The following is a 19,344-nucleotide window of genomic DNA, read 5'->3' as shown; positions in this document are numbered from 1 at the left end:
CACCGGACAGGCACGGCCCGCCGCCCGGGCTCTGTTCTGTGTCCGTACTCCCGCTTGCATCTGGGTGCGATGGCTGCCCGGAACGCGAGCCTCACGCCGCCGTCCTGAGGAAAGCCCGGAACGGCGGCATGAGCGCACGCTGCCAGGTGCCAGCACGCTGTGCGCCGAGGAGCGGAGACGGGTGACACCGACTGGACTTAATCGATGCACCTCCTCTGCCTGGCCATCCGGGAGAGGCGGTGCAGCGCGCCCCGCCCGCCGCGCCAGCAGCGGCGGCTCCCAGCCCAAGGGGCCCTGCTCGGCCCCACCCCCGGCAGGAAGCCGCCTCCCCCTCTCCGGGCGCATGCGCGGGGTCGTGCGCGCTGGCGGCTGCCGTGCCGGCGCTCCGTGGCTGCGCGTGCCGGCGGTAGCTCCACGCGCTCCTCACGTGGGGCCGCCGCCATGAAGTTCGCGTACCGGGTGAGTGGCGGGCGGCGGACAGCTCCTGTCTTCCTCTCCCAGCTCCTTTAACCGCTCCCTTCCCGTTGTGTTTTCCTTTCCCCTTTTCCTTCCGCAGTTCTCCGGCCTGCTGGGCACCGTGTACCGTCGCGGGAACCTCAGCTTCACTCCCGATGGCAACTCCCTCATCAGCCCCGTCGGGAACAGGATCTCCCTCTTCGACTTAAAGAAGTAAGCGAGCTCCATCGTCTGCCTCTCCCCTCGGCCCCGCCTCAGGGCCGCCGGCCTAGCCCTCCCCTAGCGCTTGCCCGGGCCTCTAGGCGCGGGGGACGGAAGAGAAGGGGTTTGCTGTTGCAGTGCGATTTCTGGGATGAGGGATAAAGCTCGCAGGGAGTTGTGGAGCCCGACTAGAAGGTGGCAGCCAAGTCCTCAGTGTGCGTAGCGCGCGGGGGGAACGATGCTCCGTGCACCGCCAGCTCCCGCGTGGGGGTGCGGCTGCGTGGGCTGCGGATTTCGGGAGTAGGTTACCTGCCCAAGAGGTCCTGACAACTTGTTGGCTTCCCATTAAAAGTAGAAGCCTGCCTAGTAAAGTAATTAATTTTTGAGGTGTTGCACGTTGCAGATTTTCTGTCCTTAGGTCCTTGAGAATAGCATAAGAAGTATGTAAACGAGTGCTTTAGCAACAGAAGGGAAGAAAAAGTTTGCGTTTGGCTAAATACATGATCTCTTTGTGTGCTTGTGTCTTGTGCTCTTGCATATGGCAAAGCTTAGACTGTCATCTGCCCAAGCCCAATAAGCCAGAGTAGTCAGTGATGCTCATTGTGCTGGTGCACTGGTTAGGAGCCCAACTCTTACATAGTCGGTGTTACGGGATTGTGACAGCTGAAGAAAGTCACGAGGGTTTTCTGCCTAAGTTGGTTCTGTGGCTTTAACGTAGGTTTCAAATTGTATTTCATTGATGCCGAAGATCACTTGTTTCTGCAGCCTCCTGTCCAGTTTACTCTCATCTTTTTCTTTTCTTGCAGCAATAAGTGTGAGACATTCCCATTGGCTACCCGGCTGAATATCGTGTGCGTAGGTCTGTCTCCAGACGGAAGCCTTGCCATTCTAATTGACGAAGGTACTTCACAGAGGGGGCATTTGTTTCATAAAAGGATGAAATAAAAAAATCTAGCCTTAGGAAGAGAAAGGATCTATTGTTAGGTGTTCAACCTTAACACAAATTAGAAGTGTTCCGCTTTAAAAACTACGTTAACATTTTTGGGGAAGATATCTTTATTTACAGAATTTTAAAATGATCTGTTCACAGAATTTAGGTAGGGATTTGTAATTTTGATTCAATTTTTCTTAATAGTATTAAGCACACTGTCTTGAAAAGTTTCTGAAGAAGGTGGCCAAGAAGGCAAATGGTATCCTGGGGTACATTAAGAAGAGTGTGTCCAGCAGATCAAGGGAGGTTCTCCTTCCCCTCTCTGCCCTAGTGAGATATCACCTGGAATATTGCAGCCAGTTCTGGGCTCCTCATTTCAAAAGGGGCAGGGATCTACTTGAGAGAGTCCAACAGAGGGCTGCAAGGATGATTAAGGGACTGGAGCACGTGCCTTATGAAGACAGGGTGAGAGATCTGGGGCTTTTTAGTCTGGAGAGAAGACTGAGAGGGGATCTAATAAATGTATATAAAATATCTGAGGGCTGGGTGTCAGGAAGGAAGGAACAGCCTCCTCTCACTTGTGCCTGTGATAGGACAAGATGCAATGGATATAAGCTCCAGCACAGGAAGTTTCACCTCAATATGAGAAAGACCTTATTTTCTGTAAGGGTCACAGAGCACTAGAACAGGGTGCCCAGAGAGGTTGTGGAGTCTCCTTCTCTGGAGGCTTTCAAGACTCCTGTGCTAGATTCTGTGGTCCTGCTGTGGCAGGGAGTGTTGGACTCAAAGATCTCCAGAAGTCCCTTCCAACCCCTAACATTCTGAGATCTGTGAAGGTACTTCTCCTTCCCCTTTCAGGGAAGGGTTATGATAGGGTTATGATTTCTGTTGGAACTTAGTTATTGCTATGAGTCTTCTTATCCTGTCTTTACAGAGGGAGCAGCCTTGCTTGTCAGTTTGATTGGGAAATGTGTGATACATCAGTTCCATTTTCAAAAGCCAGTTCACAGTGTCAGCTTTTCTCCTGATGGCAAGTAAGTCAAATGTGCTTTCAAACCAAACAAGAGAAATTGCCCCATAATTATGTTTTGGGCCTTGTTTTGTTGTAATGCAACCTGTACTGAAAAATTGTGTGCTTTAACAGCTTTGTGTGCAATTGTGGGTTTTTTCCCCCCTGTGCAACAGGAAGTTTGTGATTACAAAAGACCATGTTGCCCTCATGTACCATGCTCCTGGGAAGAGAAGAGAATTTAATGCGTTTGTTCTGGACAAAACTTACTATGGTCCATATGATGAAACCACTTGTATTGACTGGACTGATGATTCCAAGTGAGTTCCTAAACTAAAATGCTGTCTGCCTGTTCATGCTGATATTCCTATGCATGTTGCAGTCCATTTTCTTTGTTCTGAGGCATTGCACTAGCTTTAAAAATTCTTTCTGGCTCTTTTGTTTCTCTTTGTGTCTTGAATTTAAAAAAATAAATCATTAGGCAGACTAGAATGAATAAAATATGCTTGTACTAGGGATCAACACTGGATGCTTGCTTGAAGATACCTAGTTATCCACAAAAGGAACTTACCTTAGAAATGTGAGCTTGATTGAGCTCTTCTGAATGTATTTAATCCCATCTACCTTTGCTAGAGTAGCCAACATCAGTTTGCAACTGTTGTGTGTAAAATTGCTTCTAAAGTGGTGGCTGGTGTCTTCCTGCTCAGAACATTCTCCACCCAATGAAGAGTTTTGCAAACCAATATTCTAATTCAGATTGCCTTTTCTTTTCCAGATGCTTTGCAGTTGGGAGCAAGGACATGTCTACGTGGGTGTTTGGAGCAGAACGATGGGCAAATTTGATCTACTATGCACTCGGAGGGCATAAGGATATCATAGTAGCCTGCTTTTTTGAAGAGAACAGTCTAGATGTATGTATAATCACACAGCATTCTTGAATTTTAGCACTGGAATAGAATCTCACCTGTAAAAAAGGGTGGTGATTGTTTTAGTGTCTCAGAGTTTAGAAAATACACAAGTAATATGTCTCTCAACTCTTTTGCTGTGTTTGGGAGTTTACAATTCCACAGATGTGTGAACTTGCTCCCCTAAAATAGTAACAGTCCTAAAAATGGAAAAAATTATCACCTGTAATGCAAACTAGTAAGCAAATTGCCATCAGTCTTTTTGAAACTATCTGAGGACATGTGAAATAAATCACTGGTTCTCAGGACAAGTGAACTTTCCAGGCCAAAGCACTTGTAATTCTAGGAAACTAAGTAATGTATTACTACTTTTACTATTCCTATTCTCACTTAAGAGTGCTAACCCTTCTACAAGTCTGTCTCCATAACAAGACAGCAGGGAACAAAAACATGGATATGGCACGCTAATCATCCTGTTCTGTGTTTGCATTCTAGCTGTACACAATTAGCCAGGATGCAGCTCTGTGTGTGTGGCAATGTGATACAGAGCTTGATGGGCTGAAGCCCATGCCCCGTAAAGATGCAGCTAGGGAGAACAGTGCAGCAAGAAATGATGATGAGTTTCTTGAAGAGTCAAAAGGTGAAGAAATTCGTGGAAAAGCCAATCCAAATGAACAAGAGGCTAGAAATAAGGTTAAATACTCACGTGTTGCAAAGTAAGTCATTTTCAATTTTCCAAAGACAGTTGTTAGGAGGATCTACTATGTTAGGGTGTTTATACCCTTTGTCAGTCATTCAGAGCAATACAAACCTGCCCAGGGTTTAGGAATGTCTGTTTGTCTTGTCCTGCCTCTATGAAGGACAATACCTTCAGAGTGGCAAGTCAATGTAATTGTTAATAATGTGAGGAATACTGACTTCAGATGGATGTGTTCTTGTTTGAAGCTCAACAAGTGTAATGAGAGACGTGGCAAGAGGTGGCTTACCAGAAATAATCCAGTTTTAAGGTGGTCATATCATTTAGCTTTGCTCAAAGAAGGATAACACTGATAGGCAGTCTCCCATCAGTGCAGTGATGGGATGTGTGTAGGGGCCAATTGGTAACTCCTAACATCAAGCTTCTGCTCTCAGTCTCTCTGTAAGGGAAGTGTCAAGAAAGTATCCTACCCCAACCCAGGCTGAAATTAGCCTTAGTGAGCATCCCTTGCAGGCTGAAGGAATTTAGAGTATCCAACTGTTGGATAATGTTACTGGTCAGGTGTTCTTTTATTTGATTGTCCTGTGGTGCTTACTTGTTTAATTCCAATGAGAGATACAGATGCAAAGAAACAGAAAACCTTCACTGGACACATAGCATATATATAGGACTATTGCTTCCATTCCTTACTCTGTAACAGAGAACTCAGCTGCAGAAGAATAATCATCCATATTGATGTTAGAAGATCAAAAAGAAGTGCACAGTGCAGTTTCTCTGAGGTTATCCTTTCATTGCATGTGGTCAGGTGTCATTTCCAATAGTCAGATTACCGTAGCAGCTGTAAACATTGATGAAAAGAAGAGAATTAGCTTTCATGAGCTATGTGAAGTACATATGCTTGGCAATTTCTGAAACTGCTGCTTTCTAGTTTTGTGGCAGGATACCTCGAGCAAAATACTTGGCCTAGATTTAAAATACAACTGTAACAGCAAATCTTCACATTCAGTTTGTTTCTTTCTTATTTCTTTGATGTCAGGTATTTTTTCAACAAAGAGGGAGATTTTAATAACCTGACATCTGCAGCCTATCACAAGAAAACACACCTTTTAGTCACTGGGTTTGCCTCTGGAATCTTTCACCTCCATGAGCTTCCAGATTTCAATCTGATCCACTCCTTGAGGTGAGGTATACAGTGGTTGTTGGTTGGTTTGGTTTTGGGGGGGGGGGGTATGTTGCTTTGGAGGAGGTTCTCATTTGTTTGACTGAGACCACACCATATTTAGTAGCCAAAGGGTGAATAATCAGAGCACAAAAATCTTTAAAGCATGAGTGTCTGTTTAGCATTGTAATTTCCTGCCAGGGACACCCATAGTTAGACTTACAGAATGGAGTTGTACAGTGTTTTATTACCTATCTTACTATGGAAAACCGAGATCTGATTGAGGAACTCCTGGGTAGTAAGTTGTTTGGTATGGATTTCTCCAATACTTTGGACTTCATGTTGTTAAGTGTTTTTGTTGAAAATAAAGATAGTATCTGAAAAACGTTCTAAATATATCAAGTATCCATAAATTGTCCCTAAGCTGAAAAACTAGACAACCATTCTCTTCTGTCACTGCAAGATGGTAGCTAAAGAATGTGTAATCTCCCTGTGCCAATTTTTTTTGTTCCTTGAATACAGGGACTTTTAGTCTCTGCTGGCAAGTACCTCTCTCTTTGGGATATAGATACTTAGTCTTCATTCCGAGTAAGGCAGTATTGTCTGTTTGATGGTTTTTGAGTAGAATAAAGGAAAGAATTTGTATGTGGCTGTTACAGTGGTACAGAAGTTATCACTAAAGTAATCAAGGAACTTGATTGAGCAGAGGTAGTAAACCCTAGATTTGAAGTGTTATCACACAAGATATGAAAATTCAAGGGTTTTTTATTGGTTAAATTCTCTTCAGTATTTCAGACCAAAGGATAGCTTCTATTTCTATCAACTGTACTGGTGACTGGATTGCCTTCGGATGTTCAGGTTTGTACATTGTTTTGGTCTGTGTTTGTGGAAAACTGAGGAGTGTTTTGGGCATGCAACGCCAAATTCCTCTTACCTGTCTTGATTCTAAATGTTAACATTTTGTGCATGTCTCCTGTCTGTCGTATATAGATGCAGTAAAGCAAGCATCCCTCATCAGTTTCTCTTCACAGAATTCTTGTGATTCAGGAAAACATTCAGTTGACAAAGGAAAAAAAAAACACATGCTTCATATATGAAAACTGGCAGAGTTAGAGGAGAAAGCCCATAGCCCTTGAAGTTTATCATATCTTTAGTTCTGGGCTCAGTCTCTTCCTTTGCTGCTTGTTGCATGTGCGATTTTACAAAGCTTTCTGGATTTGCTGGCATTCTCACCCAGTCCATAATGGTTTTTATGGCAGCTAAGATTCTATCTTAATATGCAGCCCTGCTTTACTTGCCAGCTCATTTATCAGCTGATGGATAAAACAATTGGTCTTGTAGTATTAAGAATGTTACCCCTAGTACCAGCTGCTGATTGTGGAAGAAAGTTGCTTTGACCTTACAAAAGAGAAGGGACTTTCATTAGGATTGATAGATGAACAATGAAACCTGCATTTTTTGTTGTTGATGTTGTTTATAAAAATAAATGTCTTTATTTTTAACAGTGCTTGCAATTGTGTGTTTTGTGGCTTGCATTTGCAGGGTCATTGTATTCCTAATTCTGGTTAATCCTTCTCCATGCATTTACAGGTTTGGGTCAACTCCTGGTGTGGGAATGGCAAAGTGAGTCCTACGTGCTGAAGCAGCAGGGACATTTCAACAGCATGGTTTCATTAGCATATTCTCCAGATGGACAATACATAGCTACTGGAGGGGAGGATGGGAAAGTAAGTGAGGCAGCATCACTGAAATGTGAACCTAAGTCTTAATAACATAGTAAGCAGCTTGAATTTCCATTTTATGTGGAAAGCTGTTACTGCAACTGATGCAATACAACGTCACAACTTTTTGTCTTTTCTGAAACGTTTTTGACTTTTCTCCCTGTTATTGGTATCCTCTACAAGTTACAGCATGCTTTGACATTTTCATATAAATAATTGTTTAATTATTATAGATGCAGTCACCATGACCACAAAAATACATCATTCATCAAATGTTAGTTTGTGTGTGCTTGTGATGGTTCCATGATACTTATGGGGTGAATGAGCTTCAGTCACCCAGCTTCATGCCCTTTTAGTAATTAGCTTTGGTGTGAAGTTAATTAAAAATTCTTTATAAAAGTGCATTTCCTAAAGAGATTTTTATTTAAAAGAAATAATAGCTTCATGGATGACTTGTATTGAAATGATAGGGTATGTGTACAGCTACCTTTCTTTTTGTTCCAAAGTTGTTTGGTAGAGTAACTCCACACTCTGGCATGTAAATGGGACAAAGACAGTATCTTACTTGCCCTCACAAGTTCTGATGTCAGAAGAAGATCTGCCACTTCATGGCTTCTACCATTTGGATTCAAAATTGACTGACTATAGAAGCCTCAAACTGCAAATAACTTAATGAATAACATTTTTGTTTAAAAAAAATAAATTAAAATACCATCTGAATTATAACTTCTGAAATGGCTTCACAGTTGGTTTTGAATTTGACACTTGCCTTATTCCTGGACACTCCAAAGCTTATGAGCCAAGATGCTTACCAAATGATGTCTCTTTCCTTGAGCACCAACCTTGTTTCAATTTGTTTTGTGTCTGTCCCTACTTAGATGTTCATGTTATATGTGCTTTTAATGGCTTAATGATAATCTGTGTCCTGTTTGTCTCACTTGCACAGAATTCCATACTGGTAGCATTGAAAGCCCTTCATGCTATCCCAGAGTTTTGGGACTAGCTTTTCTTTTCTGCTACCTTATTTTCTCTCTGAACCCATGACATTGATTTTGAGAAGGCTTTTCCTGTCTCCCTTGCAGGTGAAAGTGTGGAACACTTCAAGCAGCTTTTGTTTTGTCACTTTCACAGAACACACCAGTGGTGTAACTGCTGTAAGTTTTACTTCCAATGGTTATGTCATTTTGAGCGCTTCCCTAGATGGAACTGTGCGTGCCTTTGATCTGCACAGGTAAGCAGCTCTCTGGAAAGCTTTTGTTTCTAATTGAGTCTTCATCTTTTGTTCCCTAAAATACAGCAAACCAGTGGTAGCTCATTTCAAGTTGAAGTTGCACAAATGCTAGTACTGCTTAGTGATTCTTTCTTGGATTCAGGTTTAGATAGTAATTGGAAATCCTGACAAAAAGTAGGATCACCTAGGGCAGTCTGCACAGTAATGTACACAAGTGGGTTTTGAAAGTCTCCAGAGGAGGAGACTCCACAACCTCTCTGGGCAGCCTGTTCCAGTGCTCCATCACCTTCTCTGTAAAGAAGGTTCTCCTCATGTTGCGGTGAAATCTTCTCTGTTCAAGTTTGTATCTGTTGTTCCTTGTCTTATTACTGTGACCACCGAAAAGAGCTTGGCCCTCCCCTCACTTGACACCCACCCTTCAGATATTTATAGGCATTGATGAGATCCCCTCTCAGTCTTTTCCTCTCAAGACTAAACAGCCTCAGGTCTCTCAGTCTTTCTTCATAGGGAAGATGTTCAAGTCCCCTAAAAGTCTGGGAGAACTTTCTCAGGGAAGCTGGAAACCCAGTAAGATTATTCTCTGGCTTTACTACTTGAAGTGGGAGAAGGCACCTGTTGCCACGGTTTATAATACAACTTGTGTACAGAAGTGGATGTGTTTTCTGAAGAATGGATATATGCTATGTGAGAGAGGAAAGCTCTTCTGTTTCTGTGTTCTTGACTGCTGATTCTGCAGGTGTTACTACTTCCTTTGAAGGTTGCAATCAAGCTGAGGCCTTGTGTCTAATTTGATGCTAATAATGTATTTTCTGTAGGTAGCTTAAAAGACTTCTCAAGTGAAATCTTTTTAAAAAAAAAATGTTCATAAAACCTATGTTTACACCCAGCTAAAAAGTTCTCATAATTTATGTCCATGTTTACAACAGATACCGCAATTTCCGTACCTTCACATCTCCACGACCAAGTCAGTTCTCTTGTTTAGCTGTGGACTCCAGTGGTGAGATTGTGTCAGCTGGTTCCCAAGATTCCTTTGAAATATTCATCTGGTCAATGCAGAGTGGGAGGCTGCTAGATGTAAGGATGTTTTGTTATATTCAGGAAGTGGAGCTACGTTGTTCCTCTCAGCAATTGTCGATTTCTTATTGGAGGCTCTTCTGGATTTGTGTGGGAAATAATTCTAATTAGAATTTTGAGTAATGAACTTTTTCTGACTGGTGCAAGAACACCAGTATTGCTGAGCTAACACGTGGACATGAGAGTCCTTCCACTAATAATTGTTCAGAGATGTTCTTTTCTACGTGTTTTGTGCAGGTAGAGAAGCAATTGTAGATGTTGTCCTAAGATTGACACAGATTTTGTGGACAGTTTTGCTAGAGCAGGGGCATGATTTCTTATGTAAGTTTTTATTGTATGGGAAAAGAAAACTAAGAAGTTAAATCTCCACTGTCTTGCTGCTAGTTCAGAGTTATTCATCGGCAAACCAAACTCATTTTCTGTTTTCAGTTCTTAAGTGTTACTCTACTTGTACAAGATGTACAGTAACTCAGTGAGTCGTAGCTTTTATTAGTGTTCTTTCTTAAACATTTTCAGCTGCAGGGTATGCTGAATTCTCAAACTGATGACTTGCTTTTTCACAGATTGTTCTCGTAGAAGGGGGAGAAAAAAGCACCCTGTGTTCCTAACCCTTGGTCTCTAAAGAGACTGTGCTTATAGATGCCTGGGCAGTGGCAGCAGCACTTCAGTGAATTTTCTTTAAAATCCTCAAAATTAAGAGCTGAGAATCACTGGTATGTGTCACGCCACATGTCAAGCACGTGTGGACAAGTTAGGCAAGGTTTCATTGCTATATTTAGGGTTTTCTGAATGCGGACTACACGAGTGTCAGTTTCGTTCCTCTAATTCCATGTTACCTTTTCTTTTATTAGGTGTTATCAGGTCATGAAGGCCCCATCAGCTGTTTGTCTTTTAACCCAATGAAATGTGTCCTAGCTAGTGCCTCTTGGGATAAAACTGTCAAGTTATGGGATATGTTGGACAGCTGGAGAACCAAGGAGACGCTGATACTGAACTCAGATGGTAACCTTTATTTCATCTTAAATAAATATCAAAGCATTGTCAGAAGTATTTCTAGAACGAATAACAGAGCATGTCAAATGCAGACAGACTTGCTCTTGGTAATGAAATCCAAAAGTTGAGGTAGTTCTCTGTAGCACTTTGTTAACAGCGCAAGAAACATTTTTTTATTTCACATTTAACTCTAGCTTTATAATAAACTATGTTGTCATATTTGTTATTCTTAAGCTTTTTCTGGTAGTTGAGATCCTAGGAAAAAAATATCGAGTATTTCCTTAGGAAAAGACCTGCTTGCATTTTTTAACTGTGAATTCAATTCTTCGCAGTTCTCGTTGTTGCTTTCCGCCCTGATGGCCAGGAGCTTGCAGTTGCAGCTTTGAATGGAGAGATAACATTTTGGGATCACGAAAATGCAGTGCAGGTTGGCTCAATTCAGGGAAAGCATGATCTTCAGATGGGAAGGAAGGAGCTTGATAAAATAACTGCCAAACAAGCAGCTAAGGGAAAGTAAGTGGATGAGCTTGTGGTGAAAAGAGTGCCCCACCTGGCTTTTGCTTTTGAGTTGCTTCTGTTTGGCTTTTCTGTGAAGATTTCAGAGTGCATGTGCTGTTCAAAATATTTCGATTCTGATGTTGGATTTTAAAAGACTGCCTGATTTGACATCTGGATGGACTCTTTTTTGTCTTTTGCTGTGTTCACCCACTGGTCAGCATCATTCTAGGCAATTAGTCTTTTCCATCAGTATTGAATTTGGTTTGTCAGCATAGTATCAAGCTTTTCATGACAAGTTGTCAATTGAATAAGTGTGGAATAAATAAATGCGTGAATAAATGTGAAGGTTTTAAGTGGGTATCTTGTTATGTAGGTACTGAAAACTGGCATTTTAAAAAATGCAAATAGGCTGTGGGGTTCATTGCAGATTACTACACATGAAGTAATGTTTGAAGGCAAGTTGAATGTGTGTACTGTCAAAAAGTGTAATGTAGAAGTCATAGAATCATAGAATCGATAAGGTTGGAAAAGACCTCAAAGATCATCAAGTCCAACCTGTCACCCAACACCTGATGACTACTATGCTTCATCCTTCTCTTTTCCCCTTAAGCCCCTCTTTTTTCCACATTGTTCTCCCTCAAAATGGAAAAGGGGAGCAATAAGTTTTAAAAATGGTGGGGTTTTTTGGTGATAACCTCTCAACCACCTCTTTAAAACCTGCCATGACATTAGTTTCGTTCTTCTGACCACCTTTAGTGCTGCGTAGGGTATAGTTCAGGGCTTGGTCGTTGAGCTGTGACTCAGAATCAGAAGTATGGAAGTACTTCAGAAGCTGTTGAAGTTCTAAATTGTTTGTAATTCATAGTGAAGCACCAAGTACTTGTTTGTGCTGAATGATTTTTGTGTGTTAAGCACATATATGTGAATGAAGGTGTCCACTTTTTCCATGGACCAATTAATCCTCTCTGTCTTTACATTGTACTCATGTCCTGTAGCTCAGCTGTGGCGATGAATGTAACTATTTTCTCTTTTCCTTTGCTAGATCTTTTACTACTCTGTGCTACTCAGCAGATGGTCAGTCTATTCTGGCAGGTGGCTTGTCAAAATTTGTCTGTATATATAATGTCAAGGAACAGATTCTTATGAAAAAATTTGAAATATCCTGCAACTTTTCTTTAGATGCAATGGAGGTAGGTGGCAAGAGGAGTCTAGGTTTTTTCCCATTCATGAATGTTTTTTTAAACACAGGCTCTTTTTCTTGGTTTTGTGAAGGAGAGTGGTAAGGAAATAATCTTTCAGAGAGCAAAAATAATTCCCTGAGGCTCAGCTGACTAAAATCTTGCCAGATTGCAGTGTGTTAGTATTGAGTGAGCAGAACTCTTTAAGTGTAGTTAAGCCAGCTGGCACCTGAGTTAAAATTGAGGAGAAAATTTAAATTATCACTATTTTAAAATATATTATAAATATTATCATATCTAAAAATTATCACTGTTTATATTATCAATCTTTTGTACTTTCCCTGGGTGTCAGTTGCTCGTGTTAGCAGAGAAGTGAGAGATTTTAACATCACTGACCTTTACAAATTTGGTTTCTTCATCTTGCCAAATGCAAAACATCAGAAGGAGAAAATTCCGGTAACCCTTTGTAACATATCCTTACCTGGAAGAATGGTGATTGGTCCAGTGTTCATTTCAGGTCATACTTAGCTGTGGTTCCATTAATGGTGGTTTGTGAAGCAGCTTTCATTTCTCTGCCGCCCTCTGTTGTGCTAGCATAGCTTAACACGTGGCTTATAAGAGAGCCAGAAGTGAGCCGTCAGAAAAGATTCCTGGAGGGGGGCTTAAAAAAGGGGGCAGAGAGGTCCCTAAAACGTTTACATAGCTGTATGGCTACACAGCCCTCATATTAGCACAGTGAAGTTACAGAACCTGAAGGGGAGGAACATGAAGGCTGCATCTGATGGAATGGTGCTCTTAGGTAGAGTAACATTCTAATGATACAAAATCACAGTCTAAACTGACCTGTGCCATTCTGAGGCCTTAAGACTGAAATAGCCTCATTCACGTCTGTGTTTGGACACTGTTGCCTGCTGTTGTGAAATTGTCAGTTGTCCGAGTGATTTTGGAGAAGCTTTTAGCAGGAAGGGCAGGGAAGGAATCGCTGGGTATCTCTGGAATGTTGTGCATCGTTTTCAGTTAATACAGATGTTTGAGAGGAGAGTCAGTGCAGTGAATGCAACTGATTTGTTTTTCCAGGAGTACTTAGATCGGAGAAAAATGACTGAATTTGGCAGCATGGCTCTGTTTGATGAAGGGGGTGGAGGTGAAGATGCTGTTGCCATTCCTCTTCCTGGAGTAAAAAGAGGTACAGCTGTTGGCTTTGCTGTCTTATTGCTAGCTTTATGTGGATCAAAACCTTTGATGTAGAGTTGATACCAGAGAAAAGAAGGGCTTGAATTGTTAAGCTCAGTTTTGAATTTAGGATTACCTAAATGTTCTGTTACTGCAGGGATTTGTTGCAGAAGTGTTCAGCTGATGTATGGGTGGGTCCTTTTGCATGGTGAAAGCAACAGGAAATGGGAGATGCAGTGGTCTTCTGCTTATGAAACCCAGGAGTCCTGATTTAATTTTCAAAGAGCAAAACTCAGTTGCACTCCTTCAGCCCTTGGGTGTGGAGTGTCCCCTTACTTACCTGGTCTTTAACTCTCCCAGGTTTTGGCATGTTACACGGTTTTTTTTCATCATAATGGTAACAGCATGTTTAGAGTTGATAGCTAGACTGTGACCTCTTGGTTAATGTGTTAAATCACTTCTGAACTTCTGTTTAAGGTGACATGAGTTATCGACACTTTAAACCAGAAATAAGAGTGACTTGCCTGCGATTCTCTCCTACAGGTAAGCATTGATTGATTTATATTTTTTTTATTCCATGGAAAACAAGCAAAAGAGTAGAGCATTGCCTTGGAGATGGTCTCTTCAGATGTTACACAGTGCTGCTAGACTTGTTGTCGTTTCCCATACAGGAGATAGTTAGGAGACTTAAGTGTACATCGCTCTCAGCTGTTATTTATTACAAGCACTGTCATGGGTGATGGCTCTTTCAGTGATGCACAGCTTTCAGTCTTGTAAACCATGAAGTCTGTTTATCGTTATTCTTCTGTTTCCATTCTAGGAAACACAGCTTTGTTCTTACATATTCTTACTTATCTTCTAGGACGAAGCTGGGCAGCCACCACCACAGAGGGTCTTCTTATCTATTCACTGGACTCTGGGCTAATTTTTGATCCTTTTGATCTGGATATTGATATCACACCCGACAATATACGCAAAAAACTACATCAGAAGGAATATACTGTAGCTATCATCATGGCCTTCAAGCTGAATGAAAAGAAGCTGATTCAGGAAGTCGTAGAGGCTGTGCCTAGCAGTGAAGGTGAGTGGCTCCTCTGTGAAAATTTGGCTGAGCTAGCTGTAAGTAGAGATGTGTAAGCCAAACGAGGTGTAAAGGACAGAGCTCAACTCTTGGAGATACTTGTGGGGTGGAGTATAACATGGGTATTGAAGAACACTTTAGCTGAAGGCTAAAGAGGAAGGGATGATCTTTGGTAAAATTAAACACAAGTAAACACTAAAATTTACTCTTTTAACAAGTCTACTACATGCTCATCTAGTGACTTTTGAGCATAGAATATGATCAGCTGATGTTACAAGGGCTCAGCAAGTTTAACCTGTTTCAGATGAGTTAGCAGTGTTCCTGCATGATAAAGGCAGTTAACTGGATACTGGGTTGTACTATGAAGGATGTAGTAAGCACTCTGCAACTGTCAGCCCACTCAGGATGATTTTTGTTCCTTTATAGTGTTTGTTAAATGCATCCCTCTAAACAAGTGTAAATATGGTCTCTTACAAGGCCTTTGTTCACACAAACCAAACAGGTTTTTAGTTAAGTGCCTAGTCTTTTCTTAACAAGAGACATGCTGTTGCAGTTGTCACATCAGAAACAAAAGGAGTGGATAAGATGTCACAACTTTGGAGAACATTTACTGAAGTAATTCTTTAGCACTCTTTTCATTATTTTGATAACTGGTGTGCACATTCATTACCTGTGTATGGTAGACATGACCTTAAAAATAAACTTTTCAGTATTCTATTTAACTTCCTAACTCTATTAACAGTTCTGTCATAGTAACATTACATCTTTTTTTTTTTTAGCTTTACCCCACTGTTGTTACACCTTTTATCTAGTCAAAACATGCTGTAGTCTGAAATCAGATGCATTGCAAGCCAACTACTTTGTAAGATTTTCTTACTTTACTACTGAGGTTACAAGCCAGATAATTTTGCATATCAGGGTAAATAATCTTTTGCATGTCTGTGTTGGCATAATGGTGTTTGCCTCTGTCTGGCAAAAGTTAGTTCTATGTTACTGAAGTTAGCCAAAACTCCATGTACACAGGCATGGCAGTGCAAGTAGTACCAAAACCTCAGGAGCAGGAGATGAGGCATGGATATTTCAGGTGCCGTAGTCTGGTTAACAGCAGAAATGTGTGCCTGTGTCTTTAAAAGAGGAAGACTTCACAGGCCAGCTGGGATGGTTGCAGGGAATTGAAATTGGTTATTTTTGAGGGAGGATTATATATATAATGAGGTCAGCATACTTACATGTGAGATTATTTTGAATGCATACAAGTCATGCAGCTTTGTGCTGTGCAGTTGCTACCAGCACTTAGACACCTCGGTAAGCAGATGACTTTGCTATCTTTTCAGGTATTCTTTATTGCCTCTGATCATTGCACATAGCTAGTTCCACCAAATACAGAAATTGCTGTGAAGTCAGAAACAAGAAGACTTCAACAGAATCTGGTAATACCAAGAGAGGAAAGGGTGGAAGGAAGACTTCTGAAGAAGAGAGTATAATGTTAGGAGGAACAACCTGGGGAACGAGGAAATTAAGTTCTTTCTTTTAAATACAGTAGTAACTGAAATGTTCAAGGAGCAAAGACATTCTTCCTGAGTCTGAAATGTGTCCTGAAGTGTATCTTGAAATGGCAGCTCTTTGATGTTTAATTGTAAAACAGTGCTTTCTTCATCTTCCCTTTATGCTTTCCTCTAGTCTCTTCAATGTTATTCCAAATAGTAATTCAACTCTGATGTCTGGGCTTTTTTCCTTTTGTGCAGTTGATGTTATCTGCTCATCACTCCCAGACCTGTATGTGGAGAAAATACTGGAGTTTCTGGCTTCTGCATTTGAGACATCTTGCCATTTAGAGTTCTATCTTATTTGGACACATAAATTGCTCATGCTGCATGGACAGAAACTGAAAACAAGGTGAGATCTTTGAACATTAGGAGGAAGTTCTTTGCAGTGAGGGTCATGAAATACTGGAATATGTTGCCTAGAGAGGTGATGGAGGCCCCATCCCTGGAGACAAATAAGGTCAAACTTGATGGACTCTGAGCGACCTGATCTAGTTAAAGGTGTCCCTGCTCACTGCACGAGAAGTGGACAAGATGACCTTCAAAAGTCCCTTCCAACCCAAGGCATTCTATGCTTCTATGATCTTGTGAAATTCAAAATACTGACAAGCATCTTAAAATTTATTTACCTGTCAGTTTTGAGGTTTTTACATAACATTTACTGATATTCTAGATAATGTGTGCACAATAAAAACTACTTAATTTTTACAGCTTCTTTAATAATGGTGAAAGTTATGGTTGGAATTTGATGATCATAAAAGTCTTTTCCTAGCTAAATGATTCCATACTTCTGACAAGTGTGTGTGATAGAATTAGAATGCATAATAGGATCTTTGAGGACAAGTTTTATAAACACTTTTCAAATATGACAGGTAAAGCTTTGCACAGCTTGCTTAGCCTACAAATGCATAGAGATTTCAAAGGTGATAGTAAGACTTTGGCAGTTGTGGTTTTAAACAGTTACACATACTAATCTTACTGAAGGATAATGTGCAGGTGCTGACTGCTTTTCTATCAACTTAGCTTGTGATTGTAAGTGTGCACTCTCAGCTTGTTAGTGCTCTGCTTTCCTACATAGTTCTTTACAACTGCATGGGCCTAGTCTCTGAATTAAATTCAGCCCACCCATAGTATAGATTTTATAGACTATGGGGAATCAAAATACCCAGTCATATAAATTTAAAATAGGCTATGTGAGAGCTAATCTGAGAAAGGAGTCCTGCAGGTTGGAAAACAAATGCATTGTGCAGCTGTTGCTTGCTTCAACATGGGTATTACTGATTTAGTTACTGAAATGACTGGAATAAATCTCTTCCTTTTGTTGCTGTTAAAGTAGAAGAGGATGATTTGAAACAAACTCTTCCTTGTTCAGAAAGTATTGTGGTGCCTGGAGGGAGCTGTCATCACTACAGCAAGCAGAATTTGGTTTTCAAGCTGCAATATGATACTGGAAACAAACGTTTCCTAGCAATGTATTACTTGCGTTGAGTATAATCACTCAGTTACTTGTGATGAGAGTCAAAAGCAAAGAGTTTTTTGTTCATTCTTTAGTATTATCTTTAAAAATTCATGTTGAGAAGTTAACTTGTATGCTTGTTAAAATTTGGAGAGCATGGAAAAGATCTCTATTTCCCTACGTAAATACATATTGTGTGTCTCCATTCCAGGTCAGTGAAGCTGCTCCCTGTGATCCAGTTCCTTCAGAAAAGCATCCAGCGTCATTTTGAAGATGTTTCAAAACTGTAGGTATCACTACATTGAAAAGTCTGAGTCAAAGCCCTGCACAAAAGTGCGGAGGAGTTTGAGGGATGATAGTGTGGGTTTAGAAGTTTCGAGACAGTTTTGGTTTAGAGGGTTTTTTTTCATTCGAGGGGTGAAATGTAATCTTGTCTCTAACCTGGTTGTTTTTATTTCCACAGCTGTGAGTGGAATATCTACAATATTAAATATGCACTGGCAATTTCACAGCAGCGGGGCATGAAACGCCTGGCAGATGAAACATCAGGAGATGAAGCCGACTTCGATTCTGATAGTGATTATCTTATGCAGCAGGTTAATAAAGACAAGTTTAGTTCCTAGTTACTCTTCGTGAGGGGGAGAAAACTGAAGACAGGAATTTTATGCAGTGGTATTCACTGAGAATGAGTGGCCCTCATAGTGGCATAATTAAGCTCTTCTTAACAGTGTGGATGGAGTTACGTGTGAGTTAGTGGGGAAAATACGGGACGAAGTGCCATCCAGAGCGCACTTGGTGTACCCTTTAATTGGACCAACTTGACAATGTTGATCGCTTGATTTGATTTCTTATTCCTGATACCAAGGAGGAATAAATATGCTTACATCAGTAAAGTTAGAGGTATGATTTGAAGAAGTGCATTCTTTACTGAAAATTGTACATAAAGTAAGCCTTGCAGGTTTCACCATGCAGCCTTGTCCTACTTTGTACTCTTGTTTTTATCCTTTTTAAAAATATTTTTTTATTGGAGGTCTGCACATTGCTCTCAACTTGTTGTAAAGGTGGTTTTACTTGGTGGTAATACATACGTGTTATTGGAACGCTGTTTTCTTGGTTCTGTAACTTCCAAAGCTGAGGAAGTTTCAGTAATGAGGATAAGCAGTAAGGTAACAATGAATAGAGGAGAAAATTGACTGGATTCTACAATTTTTGTAGCAGTTCAGTAGTCTTGAGATACTGTGCTAAAAATCTGTTTGGAAATTACCAACTTGGTGTAACTTAAATTGTAAGAGAACGTGTTAACAAATGTTTCTTTTCCTGATGAAAGCCCTTTTTTGTCTTGTTTTTGTAAAATGTTTATTAACATACTAAAATCAACTTTGTTTCCTTGTTTTCTGTGAATCACGGTGAGAATTGGTTAATAATGTCAGTGAGGTCCTGAATATATATCTCTGCTTGCAATACTTTGAAGCCACATGTTGAAAGCACTTTTAAAATGAAGATACTGTAAATATTAACAGTGAGTCTGGCCCTCCTTGGACCTGCCCCATCAGCAGTCCGTGTCCTTCTTACTTTGAGGGTTCCAGACCTGGACACAGTACTCCAGGTGAGGTCTGACCAGAGCAGAGCAAAGTGACAGAATCGCCTCTCTGGATCTGCTGGGCACGCATCTTTTGATGCAGCCCAGGATGCAATTTGCCTTCTGTGCTGCACGCTCACAGTGCCTGCTCATGTCCAGCTTCTCATCCGTCAGCAGCCCCAAGCCCTTTTCGGGAGGGCTGCTTCCTATCATCTCGTCTCCGAGTCTGTATTGAGAGCGAGGACTGTCTGGCCGAAGGACTTATTTCCGTTCTCGTTCTGCTTTTTCCCCCACTGCTCTTCCTACTACGGGACGAGGTTAGAGAGGGCCGGACCAAAAGCCAGCAGGCCCCAGCGGCGTTGTTGCCCCTCCTTGCCCGCAGGGGGCGCCCTCAAGGGCACGGCTGCCCCGCGGCGCTGCGCGGCACGCCCCCAGCGGCACTCCTCCCTGCGCTCCCG

General features: G+C 41.3%; 1 protein-coding gene across 1 annotated transcript; it reads left to right on the top strand.

The window, feature by feature from the left end:
* Positions 1-355: 355 nt before the first annotated feature.
* Positions 356-17,947, top strand: PWP2 (PWP2 small subunit processome component). Its single transcript, XM_054165978.1, has 21 exons — positions 356-459; positions 557-669; positions 1,464-1,558; positions 2,523-2,622; positions 2,774-2,917; positions 3,373-3,508; positions 3,998-4,218; positions 5,236-5,379; positions 6,146-6,216; positions 6,949-7,085; positions 8,162-8,310; positions 9,237-9,384; positions 10,236-10,386; positions 10,710-10,890; positions 11,918-12,065; positions 13,131-13,239; positions 13,704-13,769; positions 14,089-14,307; positions 16,053-16,203; positions 17,519-17,593; positions 17,771-17,947. The coding sequence occupies exons 1-21, from the start codon at positions 442-444 to the stop codon at positions 17,928-17,930; spliced, it is 2,736 nt and encodes a 911-aa protein (XP_054021953.1). The 5' UTR covers positions 356-441; the 3' UTR covers positions 17,931-17,947.
* Positions 17,948-19,344: the final 1,397 nt, after the last annotated feature.

Source organism: Dryobates pubescens, chromosome 12 (assembly GCF_014839835.1).
Source record: "Dryobates pubescens isolate bDryPub1 chromosome 12, bDryPub1.pri, whole genome shotgun sequence".
Classification (NCBI taxonomy): Eukaryota; Metazoa; Chordata; class Aves; order Piciformes; family Picidae; genus Dryobates; species Dryobates pubescens.
Note: the sequence above shows the minus strand (reverse complement) of the source record. Positions and strands in the feature narration are given on the sequence as shown.

Excerpts from the sequence above, each read along its gene's own strand:
- PWP2 (XM_054165978.1), top strand. Across the intron at positions 2,918-3,372 it reads GACTGGACTGATGATTCCAA|ATGCTTTGCAGTTGGGAGCA; the intron begins GTGAGTTCCTAA and ends TTTCTTTTCCAG. Across the intron at positions 9,385-10,235 it reads AGAGTGGGAGGCTGCTAGAT|GTGTTATCAGGTCATGAAGG; the intron begins GTAAGGATGTTT and ends TTCTTTTATTAG.